Raw genomic sequence first — 14,839 nt, forward strand, 5'->3', positions numbered from 1 at the left:
ACAAAACACAGCTGGCCTAAAAAACTATGAACACACACACACAAATACACATGTACAATTTTTCTGACACGCATACAATATACTTAAGGCACACACTCATCCAGAGCATCCTTTAAAACATGTGTTTGTTGTTGTTTGCCCACACTGAAAATGTACTTCTGTCTCTTTCTCTGTGTCACTTTCCCTTCGTCCATCCACAAGGTCTCTCTCATCACTTGTTTTATAAACAAAACTCTGTGCCCTGAATAAAACTGTGGGTGGGGGGGGTGTCAGTAAACCTCTCCTTCATATCAAGAGATTTTCATTATATTTGCTTTAGATGTTTATAGGACAGAGAACCCTTTCCAATTTGTTCAAATGTTTTACCTTGCCACATGGTTGTTTCAAAAAGTGTTGATTTATAATGGAACCCAGAATGGTGGGTTGATGTGTTTGTGTATAGGATGGTAGAGCCAGTAATTTCATGATCAAATTGGCCAAGCTCTAGGCCCCTGTCTGAATCTAATAAACTAGCAGCCAGATAATGAACATATAGACCATGTGGCCTTATCACATAGGGCTAATCTCCCCAAATAATTAATGACATCATCATCCTTTTGGTTGACTGTTGAAGGTAAGAAGGAAAACACACTTCAAACATGAGAGGAAAACAGGTTGCAATAGGAATCAAGGCCCGAACAATGAATAAATGAATGGTCTCTAATCAACTGTGAGATCAAGGAGAGCTAAGGGCCCGTTACCTTTCTTGGCTGTTTGGTATTCACGTCAACGTAGCGTGCAGAGGCTTATTGCTGTATTATTCACGCGCAACCCATAGGCCCTATATAAGCTGTTGCAAGAGTCACACAATCACCCCACACGCGCCACGCAGCTGCTGCCATATGCCATCAGAGAGAGGAGGGATGGAGTGGGTCTTCCCGGATAGCGACCCTCTGTGTCGACCTGTCTAAGTGGCAGGACGGCCAGGGCCCTGGCCTTCTTCCTTTCCCATAAATGATCGATGTCGAAGACAACAGGCGATTGGTTGGCATTGGCAAATTACACGACTAGCCTATCCGTCAATCTATGTGCGTTCCCTCACACCTCTTGTGAATATATACTGCCGCATAATTTCCAGTCAAGGCCAGATGTAAACCGTGCCGCCACTACCACCTGCCGCTCGGGATTTCAGGGAAAGGGTCTGGGGACTCTGTGGCACCCGGCCTGGTCAGACAAGGAGAGCGGGGCCGGGGGCATGCAATTAGGCTAAGGAGTATGTGACTGGCAGGCAAAATGAGTAAAGAAACCCTCCACAGTGCCCCTCACTCCCTGCACACTCGACCCCTCGGCGGGGTATAATCCCCCACAGGATAAAAGTACTCCCACTTTCGCTGTTCCCATGGTAACTCACACCGTTGAAAAGCAGGGTCTTGCGTTGCGGCTCGCGGTAGATAGATAGGGGACTCCCAGTGAGGATGCGTTTATGGATCCACGGTTGCGTGGAGGGGAGCCACCCAGTTAAATTTGGACACAACAGTTTTTTGAAAATGGTGTCTATAAATTAGTGATGTACAGTTTGCAAACGATTCGTTCTTTTTTTATATTTTCTGAGTGACTCGCTCGTTTGACCTGCAGGCTAGCCGCAATGAATTCCACTGCAGGATTCATATGCTGCTCCGCGACTCTGGACACGTTCTCCGACCAACAGCTGTCCTTCATAGGCCTATATGCGCGCATAAAAAAAGATCATGCTACAAGCAGCATAGAGAAGCAATATGCATGTTTAGAACTGATAGATTAATTGATCGCCTGGTGCAAAAATGAATGCAACGAACTACATATGTATTATTTGGATGGTTCTCTCATTGATCATGTTCCCGCCTACAATATTTTAAAAAACCAAAATATTCTGGGTCCATCAGACCCACAAAAGTAATAAAATAAGACAAAAATGTGATGGGAGAGATGGGCGCACGAACAGGCTATGGACATTTCAGCACTACAACACCGTGGACTGCGCCCATGTCGACTATGCTGAAAGTAGCCAACATAACATACATTTTTTACATATTTTTTTATTTAACCTTTATTTAACTAGGCAAGTCAGTTAAGAACACATTCTTATTTACAATGGCGGCCTATCGGGGAACAGTGGGTTAACTGCCTTGTTCAGGGGCAGAACTCTCAAAAAACGAAGCCCTGTTGAACACTAAACAACGAACTGTAAGCAGTCCACAACATGGATATCTTTCCGACGAGAAATTACTAGAAATGTTGGGTCATATTTAGTCGCGCTGTGATCGACCTCATTACAGCGGATAGCGGCACTCCAAATAGGCCTGCTGCATCGGACCATTTGAGTCCACACAAGACCGGTTAAGTTAAAGCATAGCTGCTACTCAAAATACTTACCCCCTACTCAGAATATGGGTTGCGCGTGGATAAATGTATGAAATTACAAGAAAATAACACATGTTTTTATCCAGAGGCCAACCAACTACGTTAATGCAACATTGCTCTGGCCATGCAACATGTATTTAAATATGTATATTTTTAATGCACGTATAGGTCTACGGGCGCGCGTGCATTTTAGAATGTATAGTAGTGATGGGAAGTTCGGATCCTTTCGACTCGTTCAATCAAAATAACGAATATTTCTACTAGTTTCGTTCATTTGAGTCAGTAATTCCCAGAGCACGCAGGACCAACTACCGGCCAACGATGAACTGAAAACTCGAAAGAGTCATGATTCTACAAGCCTCTCGTTCACATGTCGTTCATCATTTATTTACTTTTTATTGTTATATTTCACCTTTATTTAAACAGGGAGTCACCATTGAGACTATGGACGGCTAGAGTTAAACAGCACCCCGCTTTGGCGGCGCTTCACATTTCAATAACTTTCCATTCATACAAAAGTGTGTTTATCCAGAGACATTATTTATATTAAATCTAGGAATATCATGGAATGATATCCAGTTTTAATGTAACCTGGTAAACGGCATTTTCTTCCTCACACTAGTTCACTATGATATCACAAGTGCCACTTTGGCTAGCCTGCTTTGCGCGTAATAACATGTAGGCCTATCCGTCCTAATCACCGAGAGGGCGGCTCGCCAGCATAACCTACTTTTCACAGCAAATATTGTTGGTGTGCGAGCAAGGCGATCGAGCAATGACACCCAACAGGGCTGCCTGCCTAAACGGCCAGACACTCGCCTCCTCGCGGCTACTATCTGACTGTTATCAGCTCGGCTCGGATATCAGGAGAGAGCAAATGCATAGAGCGAGGGGGTTGGCGTTTTTTTGTCCACAATATTATTGTGGTTGGAGTATGAATATTTCAAAATGTGTGGATCCGCTCCAACCGTGACAGCGGCGACAGGCAGCCAGCCAGACTGAGAGAAACACAGATTGGTTTTCCTAACATATCAATTTTGTGCCACAGCACATCCGACGATTACAAGCCAAGGCTGCCAGACACACCTTCCCACCCTCAGCCATTTCCGAAATGTGGGGATGTCATTTTATAGGTTGTATAATTCACCAGCAGAATGAATTGTGTGATTAAATTGGGAATAAAAGTGATATTTTCATATAAACTACTTTTTATCCACTTTGCAAATACAATTACATATATTTGGTCATATCCATGTAAATTCATGTTTAACTAAAATAATAAGTGAAGGGTGATGATTATATCGAAAGAAAAGCAATGAATAGCTAGGCTACTGTAAATTACTCATTGACGTTTAGGCAGAGCATGACGTAATGGAGAGGCTCAATTCAGCCAACTCATTTGGTACATAACATAGGCCTGACTGTCTTTATAATGTATTAGGTTACGTGTGACAGAACATGTGCAATAATAAACATAATGTGCAGTACTCTCTGTTACACTTTCATATTTAATAAAGCCCAAATATTTCTAATTATCACCAAAATGGCATTTGGTTTCATATGCTACATGGCTATTAGGTCCTGATATAGGCTATAAGGCTATAAGGTCATTTATTGAGATGGGTTTATTAAAAGATGATTGTAAGATATAGAGTCGCCTTCCAGTTGTGTATATGGCGGCTACGGGTGGCGTAACAGCCCTGCGCGCTGGAATAAACCATTCTCTCCTATTTCTGTGAGTCGAGAGAGAGAGAGGCGGAGGAAGAGAGCAGCGAGGGGGAGGGGTGTTGAGAGGAGGAGAGTGTAACGCGAGGATGGTAGTACCACGGGGTCTGCTGAGAGCCATGTTGGATATGAATGAAAGGGAGAGATGCTGCACCCCTGACGCCGACAGCCCGAGTTCTACCGAACACAGCGAGTAAATGACAACTTCCCGGGCCCAAGGAGAGACGGGGGAGCGCGGGGGAAGGTGTCGAGCGGTGCCGCTGGAGCTGGCGACCTAGCCGGCGACGGAAGAGAGGAAGAGACGCACTCGAAGATAGAGAGCGAGGGAGAGAGAAAGAGAGAGGGGTGAGAGGGAGAAAGGGGGAGAGGAGAAAGGATCTTACCAGACTAATGGCTGCACTGCTACTGGGTTCCTGCCTGCTCTCGCCACTTCTTCTCCACCTGTTCCTCAGCCCTTTGTTAGAAGTTATCCCGGGGAAGGCAGCAGGGCCCTGCCGCTGGAGCCCGGGACCCTGCCCTGAGACACCTAGCCATCCCGGGGAAGCTGGGGTCTTGGCGAGCAACAGCGGCTCGGTGATTCGCCCCAGGTGGACGTTACAGCGGTTCCCATCGGGACCAGAATGCCCAGTGTGGAGTCTTTTTATATGGCACGGGGACCCTTTTGGACCCTTGTGCACGGAAGAATGGGGGGCGACAGGGGCGTGGAATGGAGACATGCTTCCCGACCCTGCAGGTATGAGCAGGAGCAGCAGTGAGGAGAGGGGCGTTGTTTCACCTGTTTTCTCTTCCCCTGTTCAAAATGGCAAAATGCGGTTTGTACAAAGGACTAGAGTGTGCGCGCGGTTACCATCCTGTCTGCTGCTCTCCAAACCCAACACCAGGAGAGTCTTTGTGCGCGGCCACCACCGGGGACCTGAGAGCGAGGCGTTCGAGACAGCTAGGGACGTGAGAGCAGCTTCTGAAAGGTGTAGAAAGCCTCTCCACCAGCCACTTTCTCCAACACAGCACATATATATAGCTAAGCAACCAACTGGACAGCTGACATGGGGCCCTCACTCTCATTTGGGCGATAATGTTTTGAACTCCGGCGAGGTGGCCACCTGGGATTGTTCTCAATTGGGCAGTCACAATGCTATCGATCTCACAAGCATTGGTTGCAATCGTTCGTTGACTATGATCATTGGGAGAACAGTGAGAAGTGGGGCGCAAGGGCCCTACACATGCTATCTCACCTCAGCCGCCGTAGGCAGCGCGGCCAGATGTTACCAGTCGCCCGAGATTATTGAAGGGCGGATGGCCCTCACAGGTTGTTACCTGAGTACCCGAGACACGCCTGGCATGCACAGTCCTGGGCATCCCATGGGTGTGGGTCAGAGGATGGACGGAGAGAAGGCACAAGTAAAAAATCACGTAAACGCAAATGATCCGGATGATGATTTTGCCTCTGTTTATCTAGCAGCCAAGCCTAAAGTGCGGGCTGCTTCTCCACATAAATTATCAGTGGTGTCAGGCCGAGAACAGACCTCTCAATCCCGTGTAGAGAGCAAGGGGTTACCCTGGGGGTCTCTCCCCGTAACGGGGTATTGTGGTTTGCAGCAGATGGATGTGGGGGGAGGACCTTCAGCCAACGTTATTGGACCTAGGGGGAGCATAGCAGGGAGTAATGTCGACGTCCAATTTTCCCCCACCACAAATATTACGCATAGTCTCTGTTTTCTATCTAACGGTAGGCATACCGCTAATGAAAACATAAATTCACTTAGCTCTACAAACTCGTTTTCCTTATTCCATGATGACATACAGGCAGCAGAATTGTCTGTTCGAGCCACTAATCCTCACCCTCAGTCTGAGCCAGCTCACAGTGAGTCAGCTCTCGTCACGCCTGTAATGTCTTCCATCACCGTTTTCACTATATCATTCTCGGCACACGCCCGTGCAATTAAGTCTGGTGTTACTCACAGGGATATCGTTACCACAACCCCTTTATCATTCTCCATCGAGCTCAACCTGACTAAACGGGATGATGACTCAGATTCACATTCCCGGCCACGAGCTAGCCCCCACCACACTACCCGTTCTCAGCACATGAGTTCAGCACCACAGGCGCTGTGGACAGCTCCCATGAAAACCTTTACACAGGATTCCCAAAGTAAACACGCAGATTTGGCTCAACACTTTCAGCCAATCTTTTTCGGGAGTGTTCACAACGTCAATAACAATAACAACTTAAGAATTGACAACCAGAACCACGACAACCAGAACCACAACAACAATAGCAACGAGGAGAACAAAGAGGAGAATGTTCTAACGAATGACGAAAGTAACGATGCCGATAGTAGACAGGTGTCGGGGGATCTGAGTGGACCGTGCTCACAGACACAGCAGGGGTCGTTCCCGGAAGAGTGCCTTCACGCTGCGTGTGCTGTCGACAGCTTAACCACTGTACAGGGGGGCTCGCGCATGCAATTAAAATCCAGTAAACTGGTGCCATTACAACAAGAAGGTGTCAGTCTGCAAGAGAGGCATATGGTTGTCGAGGTTGAAGAGGGGTCTGGGGAAGGAGAATTACAGGTGGGGGAGGGACAGGCCAGAGAGCTGTGGAGGGAGGAAGTGGAGAAGTGGGAGTCAGAAGGAATAACAAAGAGAGCCACAGCCCAAACAGATGAAACTGGAGAGGGAGAGGGAGAGGGAGAGGGAGGAAACGGTCAGGAGAGGGCCAGGCACACACAGGCACAGAGTGGGTCAGGAGGACAGGGGAACAAAGAGTGGCAGGGGGATGAAAGCACACAGGGAGAGTGGGAAGAAGAGGAGGAAAGGCACAGTTCCAGTGGAGAGAGAAGCCTGGAAAGACACATAGTGAAAGATAGAGGTGAGGGGGACAGAGAGAAAGAGGTTTTGGTGGTGGGACGCGCTCGCCGTGCTGCCAACAGACACCCTCACTTCTCCCTGTATAACTTCCAGGTGCAGGTACCAGAAAACCAGCCCCCAGGTACCTCAGTCATAGCCATTTCAGCCACAGACCCAGACTCAGGTGACGCAGGCATGCTCAGCTACACCATGGCCCCTCTAATGAACAGCAGATCAACTGACTACTTCCACATTGACCCCGACACAGGCCTCATCACCACCTCCCAGGTGCTGGACAGGGAGCACATGGATCTGCATTACTTCCGGGTCACAGCGTCAGACCATGGCTCTCCACGCCTCTCTGGCACCACCATGGTGGCCATCACCGTGGCCGACCGCAATGACCACTCGCCCATTTTTGAGCATGTAGAGTACCGGGAGACCATCCGGGAGAACGTGGAAGAGGGTTACCCCATCCTGCAGCTCCGAGCCACTGACCTAGATGCCCCGTCCAATGCCAACATCCGCTACCGCTTCATAGGAGACACCGCAGCCACCTCCCGCGCCGCTTTCGAGATCGATCCCCGCTCAGGGCTGATCACTACGCGGGGGGCAGTCGACAGGGAGACCAACGAGCGTTACACCCTCCACGTGGAGGCCAGTGACCAGGGAAAGGAGCCCGGGCCGCGCTCAGCCACCGTTAAGGTCTTCATCACAGTGCTGGATGAGAATGACAACGTGCCCCAGTTCAGCGAGAAGCGCTATGTGGTGGCGGTCAGGGAGGACATCCGGCCCCACTCGGAGATCTTGAGGGTGAGCGCTACGGACCATGATAAGGATAGCAACGCGGCCGTCCACTACAACATCATCAGTGGGAACAGCCGGGGCCAGTTCTCCATCGACAGTGTGACGGGGGAGATCCAGGTAGTTGCCCCTCTGGACTTCGAGGCAGAGAGGGAGTACACTCTGAGGGTACGAGCCCAGGACAACGGTCGGCCGCCCCTCTCCAATAACACAGGTATCATCAGCGTCCAGGTGACCGACGTCAACGACAACCCTCCCATCTTCGTATCCACACCGTTCCAGGCGTCAGTGCTGGAGAGCTCCCCCGTGGGCAGCTCCATCCTCCACATCCAGGCCATCGACACTGACTCTGGGGACAATGCCCGTCTGGAGTACAGGCTGACTGGCACTAGCCCTGACATGCCCTTCGCCATCAACTCTGCCACCGGCTGGGTGACGGTCAGCTCGGCTCTGGACCGGGAGTCTGTGGAACACTTCTTCTTTGGGGTGGATGCCAGAGACTATGGCGTCCCACCTCTCTCTGCCACAGCCAGCGTGACCATAACAGTGATGGACGTCAATGACAACAGGCCAGAGTTCCTGCAGAAAGAGTACTTTGTGAGGCTTAATGAGGACGCGGCCGTGGGCACCAGTGTGGTCGTTGTGACCGCGGTCGATCGTGATGTCAACAGTGCGGTCACCTATCAGATCACGGGGGGCAACACGCGTAACCGCTTTGCCATAAGCACAGCCGGAGGGTCGGGGCTGGTCTCTCTAGCACTGCCACTCGACTACAAACAGGAACGGCGCTACGTTCTGACGGTGACCGCCTCAGATCGCACACTACACGACACGTGCCAGGTCCACGTCAACATCACGGACGCCAACACGCACCGGCCTGTATTCCAGAGTGCTCACTACTCAGTGTCTGTGAATGAGGACCGGCCGCCGGGCAGCACGGTCGTGGTCATCAGTGCCACGGATGATGACGTCGGTGAGAACGCTCGCATCACCTACTTCTTGGAGGACAACATCCCCCAGTTCCGCATCGACCCGTCCAGCGGAGCCATCACCCTGCAGGCCGAGCTGGACTACGAAGACCAGATGACCTACACTCTAGCCATCACCGCCCGGGACAACGGCATCCCACAGAAGTCTGACACCACCTACGTAGAGGTGAATGTGAACGATGTGAATGACAACGCACCACAGTTCCTCAGCCCCAGGTACCAGGGCACCGTCAGTGAAGACGCGCCACCCTTCACTAGTGTCCTACAGATATCCGCAACGGACCGAGATGCCCACGCCAACGGCCGCGTCCAGTACACCTTCCAGAATGGGGAGGACGGCGACGGGGACTTCACCATCGAGCCCACATCGGGCATTGTACGCACAGTCCGTCGTCTGGACCGCGAGAGCGTTCCCTTCTATGAGCTGACGGCGTACGCAGTGGACCGTGGTGTGCCTCCACAGCGGACGCCCGTCCACATCCAGGTGACAGTTCTCGACGTCAACGACAACGCACCCGTGTTCCCAGCGGATGACTTTGAGGTTCTAGTGAAGGAGAACAGTGCTGTGGGGTCAGTGGTGGCCCAGATTACAGCCACAGACCCAGACGAGGGGGCCAACGCCCAGATCATGTACCAGATCGTAGAAGGCAACATCCCTGAGATCTTCCAGATGGACATATTCTCTGGGGAGCTCACCTCCCTCATCGACCTGGACTATGAAGCCCGCTCAGAGTATGTGATCGTGGTCCAGGCCACCTCAGCCCCCCTGGTGAGCCGGGCCACGGTGCGCATCCGGCTGGTGGACCAGAACGACAACCGGCCCCAGCTCCAGGACTTCCAGATTATCTTCAACAACTTTGTGTCCAACCGTTCCAACAGTTTCCCCAGTGGGGGGATCGGACGGGTGCCGGCCCACGACCCGGACGTGAGCGACCGCCTCTACTACACTATCGAACGGGGCAACGAGCTGCACCTGCTGCTTCTCAACCACAGCAGCGGGGAGATCCGGCTGAGCCGCAAGCTGGACAACAACAGAGCCTTGGTGGCCCCCATGCTCATCACTGTCACAGGTGAGACAGAGAGAGAGAGAGAGAGAGTGTGCCTGGATGTGTAGAGAGGGACGGGGTCAGAGAGATTTGTGTGTGAAAGAGTGTGTGGTTTGTGTGTGTGTGTGGGACAGAAAGAGTGTGGGGGAAGGGCTGGTCAGAAAACTTGAATGACTGAGCGGTAAAGGGGCATTTCAAATACTTAGGCTCTTGTTCCATGATTTATGTATTTGTATTGAGATAAATGAAAGAGGCGATATGTGGCATGGTATGATAAACTGCCTGGTAACGATGGTTTATGATTTATTTTACTGTACAACAGTCATGCATTTCTAGTTTGTTAATAAATAGGTTTTATATAGGCAGTGTTTTTTGTGTGAGCTGGCCTATTTACAGAGCTTTTATTCCAATATATATACGAGTGTGTGTTTGTTTGTCTATCTGTGTTTGTTTGTTTGTCTGTGTATGTGTGCGTGATTGTATGTGCGTGTGTGTTTGTGTGTCTCTCTTTCTCCCTCTCTCCCTGCCCCTTTCAATTTTCCCTCTGCAGTAGGAGTCTCTGTTCATCGTTTCCCTCCCTCCATTTCGCCCTCCCTCCGTCTCTCCCACACTCAGCCTTTCTCAGCCTTTCTCAGCCTCTCTCAGCCTCTCTCTGCCTCTCTCAGCCTCTCTCTGCCTCTCTCTGCCTCTCTGCCTCTCTCAGCCTCTCTCTGCCTCTCTCTGCCTCTCTCTGCCTCTCTCTGCCTCTCTCAGCCTCTCTCAGCCTTTCTCAGCCTTTCTCAGCCTCTCTCTGCCCACTCCTCTCCTCCAGGGCTGGAATGTTATGAGATTATAATGAAATACAGTCAGTCTGAGAGCAAGTCTGTCAGATTCATTGTATATGCTGCTGTCTGTGTCTGTCTGGCTTCCCTCCCCTCTCCTCCCCTCCCTTCACATTCTCTCTCTCTCTCTGGCTCTCACGCTCTCTCTCTCATGCTCTCTGTCTCTCGCTCTCTATCTGTCTCTCATGGGCTCTCTGTATCACTCTCTTTTTGCTCTCTCTCTCTGTCTCTCATGGTCTCTCTCTCTCTCTCTCTCTCTCTCTCTGGGGCTGTGGCTGTCTCTGGTTCTCTCTCGCTTGCTTGGCTTTGACTCGTGCTCTTGTCTAACACTGGAGAGTGGGGATTAAGATGTAATATAGCCAGTCGGTCTAAGATCCCAACAGGACAGCAGGACTCATCTGATATCTGTTTCTGTCTATCTGTCTGTCTCCTTCCCCTGGGACACCAACACACACCACCACCACTTCCCCTCTTTTGTGTGTGTGTGTGTGAATCTGTGTGCTTAGGTGTGTATCTGTGTTTGTGTGTGTCTATACAGTACATATGGGTGTAGACAGAGATATTTAAACATGAAAGGCAAATAATAGAGATTTGATTGGCACTTTCTATAAAACGTGTTGTAAACGTTTACCGTCCAACATAACTGTGTTCTTGACTGGTCATGTAAGGGATGGCCAGATAGTTTGGCACAGTTTACAGTGTTCGTAAAGAGATCCTTTTCTTCCTGCTCCAGCTGTTAAATAATCCCTCTGTTGGCAGCCCAAGTGGCGCAGAGGTCTAATCCGTCACTACAGACATGAGTTCGATCCCAGGCTGTGTCACAGCCGGCCGTAACCAGGAGACCCATGGGGCGGCGCACAATTGGCCCAGCGTTATCCGGGTTAGGGTAGGGTTTGGCCCACTGGGATGTCCTTGTCCCATTGCACTCTGGCGACTCCTTGTGGTGGGCCGGGTGCTTGCAAGCTGACTCGGTCGCCAGTTGCACAGTGTTTCCTCCAACACATAGGTGCGGCTGGCTTCCGGGTTAAGCAAGCAGTGTGTCAAGAACAGTGCGGCTTGGCAGGGTCGTGTTTCGGAGGACGCATGGCTCTCGACCTTCCCCTCTCCTGAGTTCATATGGGAGTTGCAGCGATGGGACAAGACTGTAGCTACCAATTGGATTCCACGAAATTGGGGAGAAAAAGGGGTAAAAGTACAAAAAATAAATAATAATAATATAATCCCTCTGTAATTTAACCACAACAGACAGCAGGGTCCAATAACCCCTCTCTCTTTCTTTCCTCTCCTCTCTTAGGATCATCCTTTACTTATTCAACACACACTGATGCATCCTGTAGTGAGTGTGCCCAGGTGTATTTGTGTGTACAAGCGTAAGGAGAGTATAGTCAATGTGAGGGAGTGTGTATGCTACAAATGAGTAATTTCCCATTATATACATACAGTAGTTGTAAACGTGGTGTGGTAGATACGTCTGTACGCCTGGGAAGATAAAACAGATAGATCAGATCACTGAGACTGTTAGCATATGTCTGTAAAATGCACTTTTATGCTGATGCCCAATGTGTGTGTAAAGTGATCGTGTGTGTGTGTGTGTGTGTGTGTATCCATGTATGTGGTTTAATGGGAGATTAGACACTGTGTTGTAAAGATGCAGTATAAGCCTGCAGAGAGCTCTTTGACTGTGTGGCTTATTCCGTTCTACTTTGCACTGAGAATAATGAGTGTTAGGACCTCAGGGGGAGAAGGGATTTTAAAACAAACAGAGCACGGAAATCATCTGTCAGACCACTGCCTGTAGTGTGTACGTGTGTGTCTGTGTTCAAACGAGCAAGATTGGGAATGAATGCAGGCTATGGATGTGTTTCTTTCTATGGTTGTGTGTGTGTGTGTTTCCGTGTGTGTGAGTCTGTGCCACATTGTGTGTTCATAATTTAACCCTCCTGGGGACCTACACTTGTTATTTCTAGGTGACTCTGCATGCCCAAAACAATTTCCATCCATTTGAAAAGGCCAACACTTGTTCAGTCTCCCCTGATATGACTAGAGGGAAAGGGAGCTGTGTGTACATGAAATGAAAGTTGTTCCCGTCTCGCAGCAGGTTCAGGCTTGGCTGAAGTGACAGAGGAGCAAAGGCAAGGCTCCATCTCTTTAAAAGGGTTTGGGCATATACTGCATAGCTACTGACGTGGGTAGCAGGCAGCTTGCTATTTCCAGCCCTATGTTTAGGAAAGGAAGCATTGCTTATATCTAGGAGGCGGTAAAACTATATTAGCCAAGTGTACCTGGAATAGCCCCTCTCAACCCAGCAGACCTAAAACGCCACTCCTCCGTTTGAAGTGTGGAGTCATGACGCGAAAACATGGATAGGAGCAAAAAGAAGCCCACAGTGTTATTTACAAACACTTGTTTTCCCCTCAGTGCTAAAGATGCTAAAATAACCTCCATTTATACTTTGGGGAGGGTTATAAAAGTTTAAAGATGTGCGCTAGAAAGGTAGCTTAGCCTCAGAGGGCCAGTAGCTATATGCATTAGGTCTGGGTTTTGTTGTGTAGCTACAATACCTGCTACAGAGTGAGTTAGCTACTAGCTGCTAGCTGGGTTATATTATTGTGCTGTATGTACAGTATCTGTTCCTAAGTTATTGCTGATTGCTCAGTTATATTGTACTGTATGTAGCCTACCTGCTACCGATGTAGCTAGCTGCTGGGTGGATTAGCCTATATTGTAGCTCATTGTGTGTACCTGTTTCTGAGTTAGCTATCTAGCTGCTAGCCAGAAATAAGCCAGGCAAGGGGTGCAAATCACAAAAGATTACCTCCTTGACTACGATCCATGTCTCATTTGAATAACAAAAGTAATTAGATATTCATTTTTGCAAGTTATTTTGTCTGAGCAGTATTCCCTATTTTGTATTTTGTGAGAGAAATTTTTACAATGAGAGAAATTCTCCACTGTTTTTCCCCATATTATTTCTTGAACATGAAGAATCATATTTTGGTTTGAGCCTTCCTCTCATAATCCTAGTCGACCCCCTGGTTGTTCATTTATTAGCGCCTGGTGTGTGTGTGCGTGTGTGGTGCGAGTGTGTGTGAGGTCAGTAGGGAGTCAGCCTCCTCATAATCCTGTAATCAAACCAGCTGCCACCGCTCCACTCCCCCCACAATGTCAACATCCTCATTCTGTCTCCTGTCTCTCAGTAGCTCCACCGACCCTCATTCTCTCCTGTCTCTCCTGTCTCTCAGTAGCTCCACTGACCTTCACTCTCTCCTGTCTCTCAGTAGCTCCACCGACCATCACTCTCTCCTGTCTCTCAGTAGCTCCACCGACCATCACTCTCTCCTGTCTCTCAGTAGCTCCACCGACCCTCATTCTCTCCTGTCTCTCCTGTCTCTCAGTAGCTCCACTGACCTTCACTCTCTCCTGTCTCTCAGTAGCTCCACCGACCATCACTCTCTCCTGTCTCTCAGTAGCTCCACCGACCATCACTCTCTCCTGTCTCTCAGTAGCTCCACCGACCCTCACTTTCTCCTGTCTCTCCTGTCTCTCAGTAGCTCCACCGACCCTCACTCTCTCCTGTCTCTCCTGTCTCTCAGTAGCTCCACCGACCATCACTCTCTCCTGTCTCTCAGTAGCTCCACCGACCCTCACTCTCTCCTGTCTCTCCTGTCTCTCAGTAGCTCCACCGACCCTCACTCTCTCCTGTCTCTCAGTAGCTCCACCGACCCTCACTCTCTCCTGTCTCGCAGTAGCTCCACCGACCCTCACTCTCTCCTGTCTCTCAGTAGCTCCACCGACCTTCACTCTCTCCTGTCTCTCAGTAGCTCCACGACCCTCACTCTCTCTCCTGTCTCTCAGTAGCTCCACAACCCTCACTCTCTCCTGTCTCTCAGTAGCTCCACCAACCCTCACTCTCTCCTGTCTCTCAGTAGCTCCACAGACCATCACTCTCTCCTGTCTCTCAGTAGCTCCACCAACCCTCACTCTCTCCTGTCTCTCAGTAGCTCCACCGGCCCTCACTCTCTCCTGTCTCTCAGTGGTTCCACCGACCCTCACTTTCTCCTGTCTCTCCTGTTTCTCAGTATCTCCACCGACCCTCTCTCCTGACTCTCAGTAGCTCCACCGACCATCACTCTCTCCTGCCTCTCCTGTCTCTCAGTAGATCCACCGACCATCACTCTCTACTGCCTCTCCTGCCTCTCAGTAACTCCACCGACCATCACTCTCTCCT

At 49.9% G+C, this 14,839-nt stretch overlaps 1 protein-coding gene across 1 annotated transcript in view; it reads left to right on the top strand.

Moving 5' to 3' along the window:
• Nucleotides 1–4,193: 4,193 nt before the first annotated feature.
• LOC139367347 (cadherin EGF LAG seven-pass G-type receptor 3-like) overlaps nucleotides 4,194–14,839 on the top strand; it is a 48,171-nt gene continuing 37,525 nt past the window's right edge. Inside the window, exons 1-4 of the mRNA XM_071105551.1 lie at nucleotides 4,194–4,297; nucleotides 4,557–4,837; nucleotides 5,342–5,502; nucleotides 5,908–9,814. Coding sequence (XP_070961652.1) covers nucleotides 4,194–4,297; nucleotides 4,557–4,837; nucleotides 5,342–5,502; nucleotides 5,908–9,814 — 4,453 coding nt within the window. The remainder of the gene's footprint in view (nucleotides 4,298–4,556; nucleotides 4,838–5,341; nucleotides 5,503–5,907; nucleotides 9,815–14,839) is intronic.

Source organism: Oncorhynchus clarkii, chromosome 16, assembly GCF_045791955.1.
Source record: "Oncorhynchus clarkii lewisi isolate Uvic-CL-2024 chromosome 16, UVic_Ocla_1.0, whole genome shotgun sequence".
NCBI classification, from domain to species: Eukaryota; Metazoa; Chordata; class Actinopteri; order Salmoniformes; family Salmonidae; genus Oncorhynchus; species Oncorhynchus clarkii.